This window comes from Aulonocara stuartgranti (genome assembly GCF_965226115.1).
Source record: "Aulonocara stuartgranti genome assembly, chromosome: 20".
NCBI lineage: Eukaryota > Metazoa > Chordata > Actinopteri > Cichliformes > Cichlidae > Aulonocara > Aulonocara stuartgranti.
In genome coordinates this window covers 13218034-13241812 of record NC_138956.1, presented here as the reverse complement: position 1 = coordinate 13241812, position 23779 = coordinate 13218034, and the positions used below count along the sequence as shown (strand labels likewise).

At 40.9% G+C, this 23779-nt stretch overlaps 1 protein-coding gene across 4 annotated transcripts in view; it reads right to left on the bottom strand.

Annotated features, from left to right (window-relative positions):
• The window catches only part of LOC309697328 (plexin-A1-like), a 330439-nt gene that overhangs the window by 112438 nt on the left and 194222 nt on the right, over positions 1-23779 (bottom strand). For all 4 annotated transcript variants that reach the window (XM_082519167.1, XM_082519170.1, XM_082519169.1 and 1 more), the window contains exon 9: positions 20712-20826. In XM_082519167.1, the coding sequence (XP_082375293.1) occupies positions 20712-20826 (115 nt within the window). The remainder of the gene's footprint in view (positions 1-20711; positions 20827-23779) is intronic.

Sequence of the window (23779 nt, the reverse complement as noted above, 5' to 3'; positions counted from 1 at the left end):
TACACGGCTACATGACAGATACATTTGATCTGGATGGGTAAATAACGCCGCCATGTGGGAGGTAAAAAACAAGAAATTGTTCATCGTTAAAGCAAACGCAAGTGTTACGTAGCTAGATTACACAAACTACCACACGGAAATGTTAAGTTTTGTTGACTGGGACATTTAGAGTGTAGAGCATAAGCTCCGGTAGCATTAATTTGTCACATTGTCTTGTGATAACAGTAAAGTTGACCAAGTAGTTTTCCAATGTCAGAATAACTGAGCCACCACCGACAGCCTGGGATGCTGTGGAGAAGCAGGGACTGGTGTGATTTGGTCTGTAAGGCAAGGTTCGAAGAATTGTGCTCACAGTTTGGTGCCATACTCTACAGCCTTCTGGCAGCTGTAAATAAATGTTGATTAATGCATCATGCACAGTAACTATCTGGCATTTTAACTATCTGTTAAATTTGAAGATCTTCAAATGATGGCTGGAGAGCAAAGGACTCCAGTACTGTTTTTGCCCAGTAGTTCAGATGTCATGTGTAAACTATGAATTGCTGCTGACCATTTGTGGTCATTTTATGGCCACAGTATCCCCATCTTGGTGTGGCTGGTTCAAACAGGATATACTACTGAAAGCCTTGCAGGAGACGGGGACAAACGGGTTTTTTCCCCCCTTCAGACAGGGAACATTGGGAAAGAAATCAGAAAGGGAGAAGACAGAGAACTGCTCAAGCCGATGCCATGGAGCCCGGTAAAGCAGGCTGTCATTTAGTCAGGCTGACAGTTGTAATTTTAAGCATTCATACATAGTGACTGGCTCCTAATGAACTCCTGCTCCAATCTAATAAAACTTAAAAAGAGAAAAGGGAAGTAGTGTATTTTGGGGTTGGACAAGATGAAACAAGAGTCATTGTCATCATCATAAGGACCACAATCAGGCATCTGTTCCAATCTTTACAAACACACACATACCCACACACACAAATGCATGCCACTTCACATCTGTGCCTCCCTGCTGCCCTCACTGGTCCCTATTGCTTCAGCAACACACACACACACACACACACACACACACACACACACACACACACACACGCACACACACACACACACGCACACACACTCTCTCTCTCTCTCTCTCTCTCTCTCTCTTGAGGTCTGTTCCTTATTGCTGATGCACCAGAGTCAGACTAAAAAGCACAGCGCAACATTTCTCTGAGGAACAGATACGCACACACATCCCTCAGCAAACATACAAAGGCATTCCCCACATAGGGTCTACATATAGAATACAAAGACGCACAATTCCACAAACCAATAAAGAAAAAAAAGAGAGGGAAACATGCACAAAGGAGGGCGGGAATGAACAAAAGATTGGAGAGCAGAGGATTGTGGGAGCTGTTTCATTAGGAGTGGTGACAGGTGTCAGAGCTGAGTCTGCATCAGATAGCGGAGCGGTTCTACACAATGAGACACAACAATCTCTCTACCTGGGGGATTCCTCTAATCCCTCTCCTTCTCTCCTCTCTTTTCTTTCTTCCTGTCGCTCACACTTGATCTTTAGGTTCTCTGTAGCGCTCTCTCTCCCTTTGTTGCTTTGTTTCTCAGTCTTTGATTGTGTTGCTTGTGAAACGGTTGAACTGTACATCCATCAGGCAATCTTTATTTAAACCAATCACAAATGCAATTTTCAGACAAAAATTGGAGGCATAAATGGATCAGAAAACTAGGCCTAACAGCCTATAATAGGTGCTGCAAACAGACTGGAAAGTATCAGTAAATTAAGCTTTAGACGGCAGCAATTTACTGTTAACAAGCATCGAAGTTTAGATCAGTAGTTTGCGTGATAAAAATAATTACTTCAGGAATTATACGCAACCTATCATAGCCAGTGTAATGTATCAAGTAAGACACTGTGATACTTTATTACCAGTCAGCAAGAAATGTTTCATGCTACAGTTCTACACTGACACAAATGTGCTACTCTAATGTGGACCCCACGCTGGTGTCCTTTTATCCCCAACAAATAACAAAATGAAAGTGATGTTCATGTCACCACTCATCTAAAGTTGCAGATCGATCTGCTACGTGTCTGAAAAATGGTTGGCTGATTGCTGTGCAGGAAATAGGCACGTTTGATGATTTTTCATCCATCCTCCCATCAGCACTACAGAAAAATCGAACGTGATTTACAATAATGGGTCACTTTGGGACACTCAGCACTGATAAAACACAACAACAGCTATATATATTCTGAGGACAATTATACACCTAAAATTTTAGATAATACAACGTGCAACTGTTACCTCCCCCAGTTTGCATACGTGCTATCAAACACGATAACTCAGAAAAGTTTTGAATGAATTCTGATAAAGCCTTGCAGGGGTGTAGAGTGAGCTCATCTTAATCTATTAAAAATTTGGCTTACGTCCACCGAGGTCTTCAAGGTCAACTCACTGATTTACTGGTTGAAAATTGACTAAAAGCCTTAACATAAAAACTATGATTCTCACAAGTGTGGTGCGTGTTGTCAATATCATCTCACATTTGACCTCTGACCTCAAATAAGGTCAAACGCTCAAATAAGATGTCTTTTATCTTTACAACTGTGGTTTAAATTCTACTACCTTTGGTTGTATTGGCAACATTTCAGAAATGATACCGGCATGTGGGGATTCTCAATATCACGTCATAGCTTGTATCCAAATATCATGTCATATTTGACCTTTGACCTCACTTTTACATTTAACACAAGTCTTTCCTTCAAGCTGACCCCAAAGTGCATGATCAGTGTTGTCAATTAAAATTGACAAATAACAAAAGCCTTCACTTTCCATGTGCTTTTACTGTATGTAACTATGTTTGAAAAGAACAAAGGAAATAAAATGAATATATACAAAATACAAAACTGTTCCTTTAACAGTAAATGCTGCCCAGAGAGTGAGCTGCCTTGGCAGAGGTTCGCACTGTGTCAGAGGTTCTTGTTCCTAAGGATTTCTAAATAATATCATGATTTAGTTATTAAAGTTCATTACTGATCAGTGATTCAGTCCTCATTCCTAAATATTGCTGTTATTATTGCTTTGGCGTTGGTTCCATGATGCACGTGGAGCAGCAAGAGTCAAACAATCTCATTCACACAAGCAGCCTGCATCTTTTTCTAAACCCTAAGCAATTTATTTTGCCTAAATCTGACTGAATGGTGAAAGATGAAAGGACAAGGACAAACCATGTTCACAGCTTTATTAATTAACTGTTGACTCTAAAACTATTAAGCAAAGTTTAATCAACTACCAAGTTACAATTTATTAATAATCCTTATTAAAACGTGATCTTTTTACACGTAATGTAAACATTTTAAAACTTTAAAAATGTGCAAAGACTGCAAAGTGTTAGCCAGCAAACTAAAAAGGTGTATAATTAGCAAATGCTAAAGAGCTTAGAGACAGGTTCATGCAGTGTGATCACAGAGCATGAGAAGGCAGGTAAGGACGAGGACAAACCATGTTCACAGTCTGATGGACTCACCAATCACCTGTGTCCATATACGCTCTTTAAAACAGCTTTTACACATGCGTCTTATCAGGGCTATGATAAACTAGTTCATAACCATTTACACTTTTTTTTTCTATAAACAGTTTAATCTTTACAGTTACACCCCAATAAATGATAAAACTAATTAAACAAAGCCAATTAGACAAGCTTTATTAATTAACTGTTGACTCTAAAACTATTAAGCAAAGTTTAATCAACTACCCAGTTACAATTTATTAATAATCCTTATTAAAAAGTGTTACTAAACTAGATCTTTTTACACGTAATGCACACTAAGAACAAGAAACAGATGAACACTAAAAGGAATGTGAAGTACTTACTAGACGATTAGTACATGTTAATAATGATAATATAATGGGCTAAAAAAGCATTACAATGACCATCAGTGTAGTGTTGATGGATACTTGAAAGGATCAAGAAAATAAATAATGATTTAAAAAAAACATGAATGAAAATGTCAAATATTTAACACTTAAAGAAAGTGTTATTATTTTTTTTTAGAATATTCATAAAACTGCGTATCAGTACTAAAAAAAACAACTAGAGAAATGCTTTGTTGAGATCCAAATTTACTGCACCAAAAGCCGGAGAAGAACGGTGATGCAGAGGACGAGCAGTGATAAACCACTGGATGAGAAAGGGTGAGGGAGGTGAAGTTAAAAGGAAGGAGGGGAGGAGATATGGAGGCGAGACGAGGTCTTGGGAGCCATACACTCGTTTATTAAAGTGGGGGATGAGAGTCAAGGAGGTCAAGTTCCCAGCAGAGCGAGGCAGGGGAGGAGCTCTGCAACATGGGAGCTGTACACAGCGCTTATATCTTTCCAAACTAATTCCCAGACTGGTAATACAGACACACAGAGACACAGGCTGCGTTACATCTAGATGAATATGCACTAAATACACACATACACACACATTTATCATCTCACTCACTCTCTCACACGCACGCACAAACTGATCCAAAGCTAAATCTTGCCCTCTGGCTCTGTTCAGTAAGCTAGTGCTTCGGCCCGTGGAGTGTTTTACAGTAGCCTTGGGGCCAAATACACAGATACTGTGATCAAAGGTGGGAAGGTAAGTCTTCAGAAAGAAATTAATCGGAGTTCCTCTTCCATATCAACAGTGTGAAATCTCTATTACGTCTCTGTCAGCTGCATCTGTAGGCCCACAGACTTTAACCTTTTTTTTTTAAATTGCAAAACTTATTTTAGGAAGAACATTAACCAAGTTTTTAAATATATTTGATTTAACAGGTAGACATATGGGAGGATGTATATAGATAAAAACTAGCAGAAGTTGAAATTTGTCCTTATTAAAGGACAAAAACCACCAATGACATCACTGCCTACATTTTACTGCCACAGCAGCAAACGTACTGCTGTAAATAATGACGATATTAATGTCTGCCATCATTTTAGCACTGTTTATTTCGGCATTCAAGATAAAAAAAATCGTGGCTGAAAATCATGAATAAAGGAGAGCCATCAATAAACATTTCCATGAGAATTAGAAAGCTATAACAGTCCGGGAACTGTCATGTTGTTATAACTCAGTTCAGTTATATAGTCCAAACTAAAGTAAGATTGTCTCAACGTACTTTGATTCAATTCAGTCCATCAATTTTATTCACATAACACCAACTCACTCAAGGTGCTTTATATTTTAAGGCAAAGACCCAAATCCGAAGAAAACTCCAACAATCAAACGACCCATTTTGAGCAAGCACTTGGCAACAGTAGGAAGGAAAAACTCCCTTTTAACAGGAAGAAACCCCTCCTCCCTGAACCGGTCATCTACTGTGATTGGTTGAGGGGTGAAGAGAAGGAAGCTGGACAAGAGACACACTTCACAAAATGCATATGTCAACATACTATACTTAGTCACACATAATATATTTATCCATTAAGTAGAAAATTAACAACTTCCACAAACACTTTCAATTAAACTGCAATGAAAAATAGCAACATTTTAAAACTTTTAAATTGTGCAAAGACTGCAAAGTGTTAGCCTGCAAACTAAGGACAAACAAGGACAAACCATGTTCACAGCTTTATTAATTAACTGTTGACTCTAAAACTATTAAGCAAAGTTTAATCAACTACCAAGTTACAATTTATTAATAATCCTTATTAAAAAGTGTTACTAAACCAGATCTTTTTACACGTAATGTAAACATTTTAAAACTTTAAAAATGTGCAAAGACTGCAAAGTATTAGCCTGCAAACTAAAAAGGTGTATAATTAGCAAATGCTAAAGAGCTTAGAGACAGATTCATGCAGTGTGATCACAGAGCATGAGAAGGCAGGTAAGGCTGACATAAGCCAAATAAGATATGTGGTGATCTGTCATTTGAGAGGAAATACTAAAACTTCAATCAATGTAGAATCGACCAATTTGGTGGTCAAATGACCTTGACCTTTGACCACTAAATTCTACTCCAGTCAATGTGACTGTTTGTGCTAAATTTGAATAAAATCCCTGAACGCGTTCTTTAGAAATCGTGCTTAAGAATAATGAACATACAGAAAACCCCACAACTTACCTGGTGTAACGAGTGTAAATGCATAAAATACAGAAAATATTCGTAGTTTTGGTCTGAGTTGGAACTATAGATTCTGCAGAGTCTTAAGATATCACCATTGTTTCTTGGGATTTAGCTCTAGGCCCTGTATAATTAAAGCCACGAGGGTTTAGATGCACTTGTTTTATCCAAGGTCGTGTTTATTTCCCAGTGGCTTAGTCACACATCATTTTCTCTTTCAATCCCAACCCCACTGTTGTTTCCTAGTCTCTTTCAACCTCACTTTCCTCTTCTGCTCCTGATATCTTCCAAGGAACTGATCCACCCACCCGCCACTTTCTACCTGCTCTGTGGTTTATTGAAACACGATGATGCCTGCAGTCATGAACTCCAGCTGTCTACGATGCTTCGCTGCATTTTCCTATTGACTTTTCCTCTTCTCCGCAGCCTTCCTTTGCTCGTTCTCTATATACTCTGTTATCCTCGATCTGTCTCTCGCACTCCTCATTGGCTGCTGGGGTAAGATGTCTTAAGGATGAAACACTTGGAAGATCGCGCAGGCTCCCAAAACAAACACGGTGATGTGGATACAGAGAAGAATGAGAAACACCAAGCACGTATTTATAATGTTTAATTACCCTGTTGCTTTAGAAACAGTAAAACTAAAAGAACAAAGAAGGGATGAAACCCGTAATAAAGGTGATATTTGTTTTACTATATTCAGCCCTAACAATATAGTGTATTTCGTAAACTTCTTTTTTTCCTCACTTCTAATTGGTTTTATCAGGATGGAAACATCTACAGTGATGTCAGAGATGAGGCGAGAGCCCCGATTGGCTGCTGGCTGTCACCAATGAGGTCACCTCTCGGAGGCGCAGACAGCCACCGAGTATGATGGATGAGGGAGCCCGTGTGTTTGTCTATGTGTGTGAGTGTTGGGAGGGGGTCATCGTGGTGTAGAGGGTCCCAGCGGATTAGCGTTACAGTCCAATGAACCATTTCAGAAAGGAAGGGGCGAGACCCCATCGACCAGCGCTCTTACACACACATACGGAAAGAAAGAAAAAGGACCTGATATGATGACCGCATGTCCCAGGGGAGGGAGAGGAAGAGTCATCTGTTGAGCAATGTCTCAGTTTTAGACACCAATATAGTTAAGTCCTTAGAGAGTAACACAAAGTAACACACTTGCTCACCAGCTGTGCAATGGATCCTGTTTGTAATCTCAACAGATCTTTTTCTATCCCACAGATGCACAAACAGTTCATGAGGCCTCATTTTGAAACTGCCACTTTCTCACTATTAACAAAGCTTTTTTTAATGTATCTCTATCAAAAAGACAGATCAAAATGTATTCATAGAGCACACGATATACTAAGACAACCTGAGGCCACATGTGCACAGAATGCTGAAGCTCTTCTTTTGTAAAAAACCAAAGACGAAGGTGAAACAAAGGCCAGAAACAAAGTGATATCTATGGACACATCTATCAGCACAGCTGCTCTACAATACCATTCATGGGCTTTGTCACTCCAGAATAATAACGTATGCTGTGCAGATGGAGCAGGCAATTTGATTTAGTGTGTATTCTGATATGTGCAGCACCTGCATTTTTCAGCAATGTAACACTTGGACTTTTACTGTCTGCTTTATTCAGCAGTGGTATCTGGGAAATATTTGGCTAATTAATTTTGAAGATGATGTTTCTTTTTTTTTGCACTGCACTTCCTTGTCACTAGTCACCTTAACCCTTACAGAACCACTTCTTGCTCTGCTGTTCCAAACAATAGTTGTTTCCCTGGAAAGGACGCAGGCAAGAGTGTGCAGCTACTGAAGCTCACATTAACTTGTGCTAACCTGGCAGGAAGCATCAGGAAGCTGTCGTTAAGAAGAAAGAAGCAGCAAAACACAAATAATCTTATTAGTCTATTATATCGTTGTAACACCTAGTGATTATTATCCCTTATAAGTCACACTAGAGAAGAAGTAGGGCAGGAACTTCCTTGAGATTATTAAATAAGTGGTTGCTGGAGACTGTATGGAGTTTTTTTTTGTATAAAAGTAGTTGCCAAGAGTTTGAGTGTGCACAGGTCACCTGGTGGGAGGCAACCTTTCTCCAAACAGTTGTGGTCCAACTTGGTTTGACTGCAATCACTCACACATAAACTTTTGAAGGTTTGCAAATAGTTTTAGTCAAGTTCATCCAAGTTCATGTGTGAATGGGTGAATAAGGCAAGTTGCATAAAGTGCTCTGAATGCTCGGCTACATAAGAACCAGTTCATTTACCATTTACAGATATTCCTATATACTACACCAGCCGCTTGGTTATACAGTGGCTTGCAAAAGTATTCGGCCCCCTTGAACTTTTCCACATTTTGTCACATTACAGCCACAAACATGAATCAATTTTATTGGAATTCCACATGAAAGGCCAACACAAAGTGGTGGACACGTGAGAAGTGGAATGAAAATCATACATGATTCCAAACATGTTTTACAAATAAATAACTGCAAAGTGGGGTGTGCGTAATTATTCAGCCCCCTGAGTCAATACTTTGTAGAGCCACCTTTTGCTGCAATTACAGCTGCTAGTCTTTTAGGGTCTGTCTCTACCAGCTTTGCACATCTAGAGACTAAATCCTTGCCCATTCTTCTTTGCAAAACAGCTCCAGCTCAGTCAGATTAGATGGACAGCGTTTGTGAACAGCAGTTGTCAGATCTTGCCACAGATTCTCGATTGGATTTAGACACCAGACAGGTCAGGAATAAAGTTATTGAGAAATTTAAAGCAGGCTTAGGCTACAAGATTTCTCAAGCCTTGAACATCCCACGGAGCACATTCAGAAATGGAAGGAGTATGGCACAACTGTAAACCTACCAAGACAATGCCGTCCACCTAAACTCACAGGCCGAACAAGGAGAGCGCTGATCAGACATGCAGCCAAGAGGCCCATGGTGACTCTGGACGAGCTGCAGAGATCTACAGCTCAGGTGGGGGAATCTGTCCATAGGACAACTATTAGTTGTGCACTGCACAAAGTTGGCCTTTATGGAAGAGTGGCAAGAAGAAAGCCATTGTTAACAGCAAACCATAAAAAGTCCCGTTTGCAGTTTGCCACAAGCCATGTGGGGGACACAGCAAACATGTGGAAGAAGGTGCTCTGATCAGATGAGACCAAAATGGAACTTTTTGGCCAAAATGCAAAACGCTGTGTGGCAGAAAACTAACACTGCACATCACTCTGAACACACCATCCCCACTGTCAAATATGGTGCATCATGCTCTGGGGGTGCTTCTCTTCAGCAGGGACAGGGAAGCTGGTCAGAGTTGATGGGAAGATGGATGGAGCCAAATACAGGGCAATCTTGGAAGAAAACCCCTTGGAGTCTGCAAAAGACTTGAGACTGGGGCGGAGGTTCACCTTCCAGCAGGACAACGACCCTAAACATAAAGCCAGGGCAACAATGGAATGGTTTAAAACAAAACATATCCATGTGTTAGAACGGCCCAGTCAGCTCTAAATCCAATCGAGAATCTGTGGCAAGATCTGAAAACTGCTGTTCACAAATGCTGTCCATCCAATCTGACTGAGCTGGAGCTGTTTTGCAAAGAAGAATGGGATAATTACGATAATTAAGAATAATTACGCACACTTTTCACTTATTTATTTGTAAAAAATATTCGGAATCATGTATGATTTTCATTCCACTTCTCACGTGTACACCACTTTGTGTTGGCCTTTCATGTGGAATTCCAATAAAATTGATTCATGTTTGTGGCTGTAATGTGACAAAATGTGGAAAAGTTCAAGGGGGCCGAATACTTTTGCAAGCCACTGTATTGTTTTTGTGCTGGACTGTCTCGGGGCATCTTTGCACAGCCTACACCTGGGGTCTGGCCTCGTGTGGTAGACAGCAGCCTCTATGGATCTGCTTAGAGCTTGTTCCTCTGCTGCCATGATTGGTGCCTCTGTATTCATATATATATATATGTACACATATCATTTTTTAAACTCCAGCTTGTTTTTTTTCTTCAGAAAACAAAAAACAAGCTGCAGATATTGCAGCATACTGAGTTTGCTTGTAAAAGAGCTCTACCCCAGTAACTGCACAAGGCTCTTCCTCACATGTCTCCATTAGAATAGCAGTGTCCTGTGTGCTATCTCTGATGACCAAGTGTGATTGTGTGTCTATCAGGATGCTATCAAGTCCGGATGGTCAAAGAGGAGGATGTAGATGATAAGCATCAGCTAGTGGATCAATAGGAGCCTGTAAAAAAAAAACCCACACACTCTCTGTTTGAGTGTTTGCGTGTGTGTGTGTGTGTGTGTGTGTGGGGGTGACACAGTGGATACATGACAGATAACAAGAAGTGATCAGGATGGCCTCACTAAGTACAGCCTTGTGTTCTCTCTCCCTCGCTGTCTCTCTCTCTTAGCCCTCAGGATCAAAATTTGATGAATTTTGTTTCATCTTGTGAAAAGAAAATGACAAAGTGATCCATGCCATGTGGGAACCAACCAAAAACTGACTTACAACCCCTTTTTTTAGACTGTGACCCAGTGAATAATAAGTGATTTCTGTGACCCATCTGAGAATCATCCAAACCTTTCAAGGTCACCAGAAAAGCCCGTGATGCAAACCTTCCTGAGAGTTGATTTCCTCCGCTAGTCTTTGGACGAGGGAATGCGTTTCTCAGGTCCCCCAAGGTCCCGAGTCGAGCAATAGACAACGCAGCAAACTTCGCAACAAAAGATACTGCGGTATCTCGTATGCAAATTCACTGGGGCCAGAAAAAGTTTTAAAAGCGATCGCTCCTCTTTGCCAGACCCGTTTCATCTTTTATTCTGGATTTGCGACTCATCCCCCTGTGCTTCATTTCAACAGGAAAACTTTTCATCTATTTTGCTCAAATGAACCGAGTTCCTCAGACGTAGTCTCAGGTGGAAGGAGGGCAGGCACTCCATCGCACCAGTCTAGGAGCTCTTCTGTTCAATAAAAGACACTTTGAACTGTGTTGGAAGCCTTTTGGTGTGTCCACCCACTCGCAGCCCTTTACTACAGGGGATATGGGGGCATGTACGGGAAGAGGTAAAAAGAAAGAGATCGACTTCACTGTTATGAAGTGAAATGCAGATACTTAAATTAAATGCATGAACACCTTGGGTTCATTACGGCTCCATCAATGAGGAATTTCCTAATTTTACTTTCCCACCAAAAACCCGAAATCCAGCTGTATTACCCCCTTTACCTTTAATCAAACCAACTTATTACCTCTCTCTTCTCACCTCAAGGGAAACCTGCAGTCAGACACTAACAGCAGGTCCTAACAGCAAATCCCGTGTAGTTTTGCTGCACAATGCGACACACCACAGCAGAACCTTACATCCATCTTACAAGATTAAAAGACAGACTGCTCTGAACTGGTTGAACTTGAGTGCCCTCGGGTGTGATTAGCATTACCATTCAAGACCAAGAATGTGTTCATCAGAGGTTTTTTAGTGAATGATGAAGACCTCACAGTACTGTATCACCCAAATAAAGCACATTGCTCTGCTTGTGGTTCCTAGAGTATTTAAGAGTAGAATGGGAAGCAGAGCCTTCGACTACTGGGGACTTCCCATGATGCACTCCGTTTCTTCTTCACTCACTTCTTTTCATACATTATGTGTTTACACAGCACTCTGCATTTAATCTTTAGTTATTATTCATCTCTGGCTCTCTTCCACAGACCCTTCACCCTAAACCAATCACAGCAGATGGCTGTCCCTGCCTGAGCCTTGTTCTGCCAGAGGTTTCTTCCTGTTAAAAGGGAGTTTTTCCTTTCCACTGTTACAAAGTGCTTGCTCAAAGGGGGTCATCCGATTGTTGGGGTTTTATCTGTATCATTGTCTGTGAAGGTTCTCAGTCATCTAGGTCATCGTAGTCGAAGGAGCTTGCAAAGAAAAGCGTCTGGACTTCAAGTAACTTAAAGAAGTCCAGACGCTTTTCTTTGCAAGCTCCTTCGACTATCTGTATCATTGTACAATATGAAGTGCCAATTCAATTCAATTCAGTTTTATTTATATAGCGCTAAATCACAACAGTCACCTCAAGGCGCTTTATATTGTAAGGTAGATCCTACAATAATACATACAGAGACAAAAACCAACAATTATATGAGCAAGCACTTTGGCGACACTGGGAAGGAAAAACTCCCTTTTAACAGGATGAAACCTCCAGCATAACCAGGCTCAGGGAGTGGCGGGGCCATCTGCTGCGACCGGTTGGGGCGAGAGAAGGAAGACAGGACAAAAGCCATGCTGTGGAAGAGAGCCAGAGATTAATAAGAAGTGTGATTCAGCAGAGAGAGCCTTGAGGTGACTATTGCTGTGATTTGGTGCTATATAAATAAAACTGAGCTGAATCAAGTTTCTTTGGACTATGTTTGGTCCACTTTGGCAGATCTGTCAAAGGTGAAATCAATATAACCACAGGCTACCTGCTGTAAACTGGACTGCTTCTACATTAAACATGTGGCTCCCCTAGGCTAAAGCCTCATTTTGAAGAATGTTTTAAAAGAATCTTTTTTTCTTGCTCATAGCTAAAAACGTCGGTTAGTATAGAATAATGGGACTGAAGAGTAGCGATACCCCTGTTAATTGCTCTCTTTCTACTCCTCATTGCACCATTCAACAGTCTGATGGCCATTAAATTTACCCACTGAGAGTGGGCACTGTCAAAATTCTTTCACAACCAATTTCGCACATGTGATTACTCGGGTGCCTTCAAAACAATAGTGGAGTGAGGTTCATTAAGCCTTTGGCATGAAGGAGTAGTGAGGTCAGATGAGAAAAAAAATAACACAGGAAAGCAGTTCAGTTTGGTTTGGACTGCAAAATAAATGAGTGCTGCAAACTGTTTATCTACTTCTCTCGCTTGGTACCCCTGTGGATTTGTCAGGCTTAGTTCATTAAACAAAAATACAAAATTTAACTCGAGAAAAACCATGAGCAGACGTCAGACATGTGCCTAAGTAGCTATGAATCCTCCGTGACTTAATCAGTGACATCTCAGCATTTCCCGCTCAAGCTTTGAAGACGAACGTAAGCAAACGCTGTAAAGTTCTAACTCAATCAAGTCATTTTAAGCAGCCCAGCTTCAAGCAAAGATTAAAGTAGGCCAGAGAGATAAATGACATAGAATTATTGAGTAGATACTAAGGAGACACAAGCCATGGGTGGTGTCACGACCCTCACGTATCCTTTCATCTCCTAAATGGTTAAGCATCTCTCGTGTCGTCCTGCTCCCACTCCACTGTGTTTCTCGTCCTTTCATCGAATGCTAATGCTGCTCCTTCAGCAACGTCCGCCATTTGTGTCTTTTTCATTTACCTTCCCTGTGCATATCTTTAACCTTCCACTTCCACTGTCCGTCTTTTCGCCTTTTGCAACCCAACCGAAAAACAGCCCAAAATCCCACAAGCTTGTCGACAGTTTCGCCTTGAGCAATATGGACAAATGGGATTTCCAATCTGTCATTTTTCAGGCATATCAAGACAGTTAAAACGAGCAAATACCATAACAACCTAATTAAAAGTGAATCTCAGTCTAACTTCTGACCTCTTCTTCTACATCAGTCCATATTTTGAGGATTTCTCTTTCTTTCGTATTCTGTTTAGTTCACTTATGCTTGAGGGACATCCTCACACAGCTTTCAGAGGCATGGCCAGAAGCAGTGTATTCCATTTATATGCAATAACTAGTATGTGCTGTGAACAGGCTAATAGAATCTAGCACTAAGGAGGGTAAATTCATAATTTCAGGAGTAGTTTTAGTTTGCATTTTTTGTCAAGTGTGCACATAATTTCTTAAATGTGGTGCTTGGTTGGATTAGAAAGCATCTTCCTTTCTCACAACTAGGCCACAGCAACACTCCCCCACTTATGTTTTATTGTGGATGCTCCACCTTTCGCTTCTCATCTCATCTGTCTCTCTCCATTAAACACGCCACCGATCAGAGAGGCATCTGGAGATGCATCTTTAAGCTTTAATACACTTTGAATAATTAACACATGTGTACATGTACACACACACGCACACGCACACAGTTATAGAATATTCACAACATACTTCATACCGTGTACATTATAACATACCATAATAGACCCATGTCTGTAATATACTCACATATCTATATTATTGCTAATATATATTGTAATATATCTATATCACTAAAGCACTTCTGGATGGATGCAAACTGCATTTCGTTGCCCTGTACCTGTGCATGTGCAATGACAATAAAGTTGAATTCTATTCTATTCTATTCTAATTCTACACGCACACACACACGCACACCCACACGGAGTCGAGTCTATCAGTGGCAGGCAGCTCCCCTCAGCCAGAGAGAGACCCAGAGGGAGTAGGGAGGCTTACTCAGTGCCAGCTTCAGAACCTTCGAGCTGGGCAGCTCAGAGCTGTGCACCAGCCTGAGTTTGAGCAAGCAGAAACAAAGGAAAGACAGCTGTAACCGTGACACCCTTAGCTGCGAGACAAAAAGAGATGGGTGTCTGCATCCTGCTAATTGACTTGTTGAGGGAATGAGGGAGTGGGTGAACAAGAGAAAAGAGCTTAGAGATCAAAGAGGGATACTTGTATGGAGATGGCTGCCGAGATGCATTTTTTATGCAGGAATGCTATGGGAATACATGCACAGAACGGCTGGCTTATGGCTATATGCACCATATGAACCTTCATGCATTCATCCCTATTGGTGTGCTTTCTGCAGCAACGTGGAAACTTGACAGAAACATTCGACCATCTGACCAATTCACTCATCATGTTGATGCATCCGCTCATTACCGGCACGAAGGCCAACGCTGATCCACATATCTATAAACTTTTCCTACATCTGGAGCCTAAAACAACTCGTGAATAATTATCAACCAGGCTAAAAAAAAACCCCACTGGTGCACTCCCCTGGGAGACAGCGAAGCATCGTAGACTTACTGTGTTTCACTAAGCTAAAGGCGGTCAGGCTTCCAGGAAGAGGAGAAGACACGAGAGATAAGGGATGAAAGAAAAAGAAAAAAATATATACGAACAGGCAAAGGTTGTGAGTTCCAGTTACAGAGTGACTGATGCAGCACATGACATCACTCAGGTAGCATCTTAAATTAAAATAGACTAGAAGCTACACAAAGTGTTTGTTCTCTGGTTCACATTTCCAGTAGCAGGTGGAACAGAGATGTCCTGGTTGCTCAGACTTCCTCTGGCTCCTCCTGGGGGAATCCACAGACACTCCCAGGTCAGCTGGAAGACAGAATCCCTCCAGCATCTTGTGCCCAGCTGGCTGTACCTGGCAGAGCTGTAAAGGGAGGCAACCAGGGGGCGTCCTTTGCAAGTGCCTGAACTACTTAGATTGTTTCATTTCAGTGTGGGGGAAGCAGCGGGTCTACTTTGAGTTCTTCTTCTCTTTCCAATCTTCTCACCACATCTGGGAGAGTAAGCCTTTCCACCCTGCAGAGAAAACATCTCCAACCCACGTATATTAGGGTCATCTTCCATTACCATACCATTACCTTTTATTACCATAGGTTTTGACAGGATCACTGTCCCGGTGAAAACTGTAGATTTTTGACTTATAAAATAGATATAAATATAAATACATATAAATACAACAAGATAATGATAAACAGACTGGTTCTTACATAGTGCTTTTCTACTCTACTTGCACCCAAAGCACCTATTACAGCACCTTATACAGCTTGTCTCATTCACTCATTCATACAAGCGTTTTTTTATATGTCTAACTGCTTTCTATCTAACATTTGTACTCACACTCTGAAAAATACACCAGGAACGACTCTGGGTTTGGTATCTTGGCTAAGGAAAGTTTGGCATACAGCCTGCACGCCAAAACTAAACCACAGGCACCTTCAAAAAGAGAGAGGACAAAAAAAGCAAAACACTGCATGGTAATAAAGGTAAGTGTCTGCAGTTGTGGACGTGTGTTCAAGGTACTGGTGAGATATAAAGGAAGACGAGTGTAAAGATCCCCTGCATAGTGGTTTATTTACTAAATGGATCAGGCATGGAGTCCACTATACCTCTGACGGTGCTGTGGACAGATCCTTTAAGTCATGGAAGTTGCGAGGAGGTGATGCTTTGTGGTGCATTATCCTGCTGAGAGAGCCCCACAACCAGCAGGGAATACAATAATGCTTAGGTTGGTGGTATGTTATAAATTAACATCCACATAGATGGCAGGACCCAATGTTTTCTAGCAAAACTGTCAGGACAAGCATAACTTTATCATCAATATGAGCTACAGCAGCTTGTTTGCTGGATCCGACCGCTCACCCACGACCCTGTGGCTGGTTCCCCACCTTTTGATAGATACTGACCACTGCAGTAGCTATCAGCTCACATGAGGTGCAGTTTTGCACATGCTCTGTTCCAGCCGTCTAGCATCACAATTTAGCTCTTGTCCGACTCGCTCAAATCCTTACGCTAGCCCATTTTTCCTGCTTCAAACTCATCAACTTTGAGGACAAAATGATCACTTACTTCCTAATATACCCCACCCACTAACAGGAGTCATGATGAAGAGATAATCAGTCTGATTCAGTTTGCCTGTCAGTGGTAAGAATGATATGCTGATCGGCGTATATTGTGCGATGTATTATGAAAACCTTCCAACATACATGATAAGGCTGCACGTGGCCACAATACTTGCAAATTCAAAAACAGCCTGATTAGACATAAAAAAAAAAAGTGCCTTTATAAGTTCAATATGAGTTTACTCATTTGTTACCCCAGTGGTGCGTGCACTGCACACATTTCTGACGAATCCAACACCACAAAGCCAATAAAAAGGTATAATCAATAACGAGTACCTCGGGTCACGGCTAAGGATGAAACTGTTGTTGCATGGAGCATTTTACACACACACACAAGAGAAAGATAAGTCTCTTCCTGTCAAAGCTCCCATCAGGGGATGTTATTTGGCAGCTATTTTCTGTCTTTGCTGCCAGTCATGTACTGCATTAATTCATTTGTGGGACATGAATGAATGGCTTAATTAACAAGCGGGCGAATTGCAATCAATAAATGAATAAGAAGGCAAGCATGTAGACAGGAAAATAAATGCAAACAAACCTGTTTTTCTATTACATTTTTTCCATGTTCATTTTTTATTATTGTCTTATTTTTCCTGTTTTCTTGAATTGAAATGAAGTCATTTCAACCTAAACCCTGGGGCCCGGCGTCGACCCAGTCGGCTCAACCGGACCGATGCTGGGATTCATCGGAGCAGAGCAAATTTGTTTGTCTCTGTGTTTGTTTGTACTGGTGTTTGTTTCTCTCATTGTTTGTGTTTATATGCATTTCTGTTGATGGCCTTCTCAAGTGTTTCTCCAACTCTGGCAATTTTCTGCCTGGTCGCCCCTAATGTGCCTCTCTGTTTATCTGCTGTCACAACACAGCTGATTTATATATATTTACAAATCCAGGAAGTGACAGCAGAGAATTATACTTACTTTAAAGGAAATTATACATTAGTGGTTATCTGTTGTGAATGTGAATTTTTGTGTGTGTGTGTGTGCGCGCGTGTGTGATTTACCTATGCCGCAGCTTCACATAACACATGCTATGACTTTTATCAGATATGAAGTCAAGTCAGCCTCAAGAAATATGACAAATGCCTTTGGGAAGATAACCAGTGTAGTGTGAATTCAATCACTTTGGCAACTGACTGCTAATGACACAGGGGGAAACTTTTCCAGGCAGCGGTGATGGGCAATATTGCTTTTAGCAGGGGCTACGAACTGGCAAATTGGAACAAAATCGTGGCTAGAAGAGATAAACGCTTAACGACTGAAAAAAAAGGCGCTGTTGGCCCAAATGAGCCTATGCATTACTTCAAATTGTTACCGATCCACGAGAGAGAGCCAGAGAGAGGAAACATAAGGCTACGTGGTAACAAACTGATTTAAATATATAGGATTTTTCATAGTAATGTATCATCTTTGTGAATCTTTACTGACCATTTTCTAAACTTTTACGATCTATTCACCTATTTTTTCTCTCTTTAGTCATGGTACTAAAACATACGTGTATGACACATTTAAACTTTAATTGTCAGGGATGTGACTAATGATAGCTAGTTAATAGCTAAGGACTGCAAGCTCCTCACAACCAGTAAAAACTAATGGTTGCCCAATGAGCGCGATGAATTTTTTCCACATTAGGCAACTTATAGCTAGTAGTCTGGTCAACCACGTTTTATTGCAGTGGGACCGCACAAGTTGCCTCTCACCAAATAATCACGTCCGACTCAGACTGACTGCAATCACTCTCAGACTGACTGCTCAAAGTTTACAAATGACTCCTGTCTCATTTCTAAACACAGACAGAATGCCAACATGTTGCAATCAATCAGTCTGACTGATTGACTGCGACTGATGAGTCAGTCTGAGAGCAATGCATCAATTTGCAATAGGGAACTCGACTCAACTGGTTGCTAACTGGTGGTATTCGGGCTATATTCCTATATAAAAGAAAGGTTAAAGATCACCTATGTCATTTTGCAGTGCAAACACTGTCCTGCAGCAGCTACGTCACTATTTGTGGAGGAATTGCTGTTTCAGATCTATGAGGTTCTGGCTGGACTCTGAATGTAAGTAGCTAATATGAATTTCTACATATGTAGATGGTAACAGATTGCAAGACATTGTTGACGTTTAAACATGATTGGTCAGAGGGCCCGGTGGCGCCAGTGTCCGGCAGCCTCGCCTCTGTCAGTGCGCCCCAGGGCAGCTGTGGCTACAATGTAGCTTGCCATCACCAGTGTGTGAATGTGAGTGTGAATGGGTGGATGACTGAATGTAGTGTGAAGCGCTTTGGGGTCCTTAAGGACTAGAAAAGCGCTATACAAATGCAGGCCATGATCAAAGATTAAATGTAATTTTAAATTGCCAACTTGACCACATTCAGTTGCAGACTCACAGCAGACTGACTCTTCCCTCGGTCCTCCAAGCAACCCTTTAAAAAGCAACAAGATCGCAAGTTCATCACTCAAGTCATGATGGGTGCATGGCGGTGCTGGTCTCCAACCAACGTTATCACTTGTGTGATAGTAATATAAGTCAACATCTGCAGTAAGAAGGCATAGGCGTACTGTAAAATTGGCAAATTTAGCTGCTAGTGTTTTATTTAACAGGGTTAGGTAAGATTTCCTTACAGTGGACACCAGCACACATGCATCCCTCACAATAAAAATAACTAAGATGTATCTGCACTCTATGTGCTGTTAATGACAACAAAAACCCATGTCAGGATGTGGGGTTGGCACAAATGTGTGTGCATGTGTGTTTTTGTGTCTATCAAAATTCAACAAACCCCTCCTGACATTCAAAGGGCTTGGTAACCATGGCGATGCCTGCACCGAATTTAAAAAAAGGGAAAAAAGAGTATATCAAAAGAAAAAAAAATAGGAAGAGAAGAAAAAATAAAAGCTGAATTGGTGTAGCTCTGTGAAGTAGATAAGGTTGGATGTCAGGCTGGTATTTACAGGAGGGCGTAACTTGTGATGGCAGGCTGTGTGGAGTCAAGTGTTATCCTCTCCGCACCCACACCCCCGTCTCCCTTTCCACTCACACCAAATGCCTGAAACTGCAGCACCGTTCATACACTTAAAATTCTAATACACGATTACCTCACTGTCTTAAGTTAAAGACACACCAATATGCAGGGAAAAATTCACACAACAAACAGGTGTGTAAACCTGTGTATATCTAAATATGTGAATGCGCATTATACCCATCTACGCTGCGCACACCCAGCTGAATGTTTTAGTTTTGATATGATATCCTTTCAACAACTGAGGCTTTATGAGAGGATGGAGAGAGTGATGAAGAGAGGAGCGAGAGATCAAATAAAAGGCTGAGCATGCTTGCTTCCAGCACGCAGTTACTCAGAGTAAAGAAACGAGCAAAGAAAGAAGAAAAAAAGAGGGAAAAGGTTACAAACAAGAATGAGAGGAAAAGAGTGTGTGTGGGGGGAGGGGTGCACATCAAAACTCTTTGCCTGAAATAGAGGCAAAGTTAGAGCGAATGTGTCTGGGTGTTAAGTACAACTTTCTGAAGGCACTGAAGTTTCTTTTTTTTGTGTGTTTGTGTTTGTCAGAGTGAATTTCTGCATTTGCAAGCGAGCCGGTTAGAATTAGAGGAGCTTGACAGAGACACGGGGACTGCGAGAGCGAGTCGGCTCATGGATAGATGAGGGTTTTCATGCAAATATAACATTTGGGACGTTAGCGCGCTCTGCCATTTGCATACCCATTCACCCTGACTTGTTTATAAGTGAATAAATCCAGTGCTGCTTAGAGTACAACAGCTGCTGCTGGGCCACTCTCAGCAGCCCTCATTCATATACTCATATACACACACTCAGATGGCATACAGGCCACAGCTGCACCCTTGGCATTACTATGCCACCACTTCCTTGTGTGTGTGTGTGTGTTTGTGCGTATGCAAATCCATTGATACTCATTAATGTATCCATGTGTTGCATTGATAGGCCATCTTCTGAATCTGTCTTTTATAGAGGATGTATAACTACGTGTGCTCAGCAGCACTTGTGTGTGTGCACATGCTCAAAGCCGTACCTCTGAGGTGTTGACTCGTCCCTCCTGGAAGGAGCAGTCGCTGGCATCCTGTGTGCACATGTGGCGATATTTGCACCAGTGGCAGGGGAAGTTTCCGTTGACACAGGACAGGCACCTGCAGCAAGCCAGAACAGGAGAAAGAAAGGATGAGGTTTCCATGATTTATGCATTTATTTCACTCGTGACTTTTTGTGTCTACATCCTTGAATGTCCTTTAATGGAGTTTGAGTTTCCTGATCCTGCCACAGTGGCTTCCAGTGACAAGCTACAATGAAGAACATAAAAAAGTGTAACTGTAAAAAAGAAAACTGAACATAGGTTTTATGGCATTTTAATTTACAGGTTGCTGCCCCGTGACAGACTCAACAATGCTCTGTCTGCTAATGTAATGCTCAAAATGAATATTTGCAGGCATGTGGCAGACCTCGGTCTCATAATTGTGAGCTCCCATGATGCCCAAGGAAATGGAAACAGGCAGAAACTAGGAGAAACTGTGGCCAGCGGTGAGTTATTTGGATGTGAGGAAAACCAGTGGAAAAACAAGTATATACATTATACTTTGCTTTGTCACAACATCCAGTTTACATTTAAGGATAATTGTACACCACCAGAAAGACGAATTACACTTTTATGCTATAGGCTCTAAAGATGCATAAGAAGATTTGCACTGACAGATAGATGCTAGTTCCTTACTACAATCACAGCTTTCCCTTAATGAGAGAGTGAAAGGCAAAGAAATAGAGCTGACTTTGTTGGTCGTTTCAGATACTGAAGTCTCTCATTATTTCAAGTGCCAAAAGCATACCAAGGCAATAGAGCATAAATCTATGTTTCCTGAAAATTGAAGGCATAATGTAATGAAGATCAAAAATGATAACATAATGTATTTCATTCTTCTTAAGCAGCTACATGTTTTATGTATCATATACCAGCCAGTTATTGTCCTTAATGTCAATAATTCATCCTTATTGTTACTGGTTGTAGGCAACGCTGATGCAAAAGGATTGAGTCACTTTCATTTCTTTATATTTTGCTAGAAAAACTGTTATAGAGTAGATCCAGTGATTTCTTGAAACCTGGAATTCTAAGAAGCTTGAAAGCCAATATTTGGCATGACCACCTTTATTCTTTCACACAGCCTGAACTCTCTTCTTTTAATTTCGTTCAGTAGTCTTCAGTAATAGTTTTCCAGGTTTCTTGAAGGACATTCAAAGCTCTTCTTTGAATGTTGGCTGCCTTTTGTTCTGTTTTCTGTAAAGATGCTTCAATAATGTTGAGGTCTGGGCTCTGGGGAGGCCAATCCATGACTGATAGCATTCCTCCGTTTGTTCTGTACGTTTTCCAGGTGTGCTTTGACTGCACTGGCAGGGTGATTGGGACCAATCACATGCTTTCCACATGGCAATGCATGGTGGATCAAAATGCGAGGGTACATTTTGATTCAATGACTTTTGACACCATGTCAGAGCCTCCACTGCAATGATGTCTTATATACAGACTGACAATTATAAATGAAGTTCAAATTAGCTACTGATTTTGAGTCTAGTTCATGTCTAGTTTGGCATATCTCAACCTTTTATCCATGTTTTCCTTCCTTAAAAATGGTGTCTTGACAGCCACCTTTCCACTGAGACCATTTCTGATGAAGCTTCAGAGTGAACCATTGATGGATCAGCATGAGAGCTAGATGCATCTATCAGCCCCAGTATCAGGTTTTTCAGCTTATCAGCTAATAGCTCTTTGGGAATCACATTGCTGGCACAAAATGATTTTATGGCATTTTTTATGGATTCAAATAAACAAAACAAAATGTGGGACAAACTATGTGATAATGAGAGAGGTGGTTAGCAACAAAGTGCCTAAAGATATCATTTAAAACTGGTTCTTTGCTATGTTTTCTGTTAGGTGTAGACACAACCCTGGTTAGGTGCATTTTTAATGCCTTAATTCATAGATCACTGTTAAGAGGCTTAACAAGCAAAAACAAACAAACATGAAAAAGAAAACAAAAAACATTCTCTAGTCAGGTACAATGACTGGACTGAAATGTAATGTCTAAAGAAAAACTTTAAAACACCTTCACAAACTATTGATCAAGACCATTTTTTAAAAACTGAGAAGAAAGTCTTTGAAAGGAAAAATAAAATGTGGGGTGTCTTAAGACTTTTGCACAACTGAATTTAGCAACATTTGAGCCAAAGAGACAATCCAAAATTTCTATACTGCAGAATTCTAAGCATAAAATGCACTGAAGGAAGTCCAGCTACTATGACCTGCATTCTTTGCAGATTATGGACATGTGTAGGTGCATTTGAAATATCAACACGACTTATCGCACCGTGGCAGCCCAGCACTGACTTGCATCAACATAGTAGCACAAAATTTTCAAGAAGCACAACTGCAGCTTCCTTCATCAAGACTTTATTTGAGCTGTCAGCAAGGCCAGAGGGCGGGTTACTGAACAGCCAGGAGGAGAGAGCAGGAAGGAATCCTTGGTGATCCACTCCTCCCTTCGTATTCTCCATGCTTGGAGGCTTAAAGTTAAACTAAGCTGGCAGACCAAGATAAGCCAGTTTTTCTATAACTTGAGGAAGAAAAAAAAAGAAAAGAATGCATACACATTCAAACATGGATTACCAGACAAAGACAAGGCTATCATGGTCACTACAAAGAAGCAGCGGAAGGGAAAATGCCATGGCTAGTAATGCTGTTAATATGAGAAGTTTCAAAGTTGTTCAATTACTTTTTGGCTCTGAAGTCTCTACTTGATCACTTTCCTCAAGTGATTTCACATCAGCGGTGTATTAAATTACACTCTGCTTTCTGTCAATCATCTGACACCCACAGGAGCAAAGAGAAAGTGTTCACTTCATAAACATGTTGCAGAGAGAACGCTTAAATTCAAGCTCGCTGTCAAGGAAAAATACAAAAATTAAAAAATACAGTGACAGAAGTAGAAATGTTCAGTAAATCCCCCCCAAAAAATCTTACAATTAAAACAAGTCATAGCTATGCAGTCTTTACACCGCTTCTAAACTAAATGTCACTTAACTGGCTTGAGAAAAGCA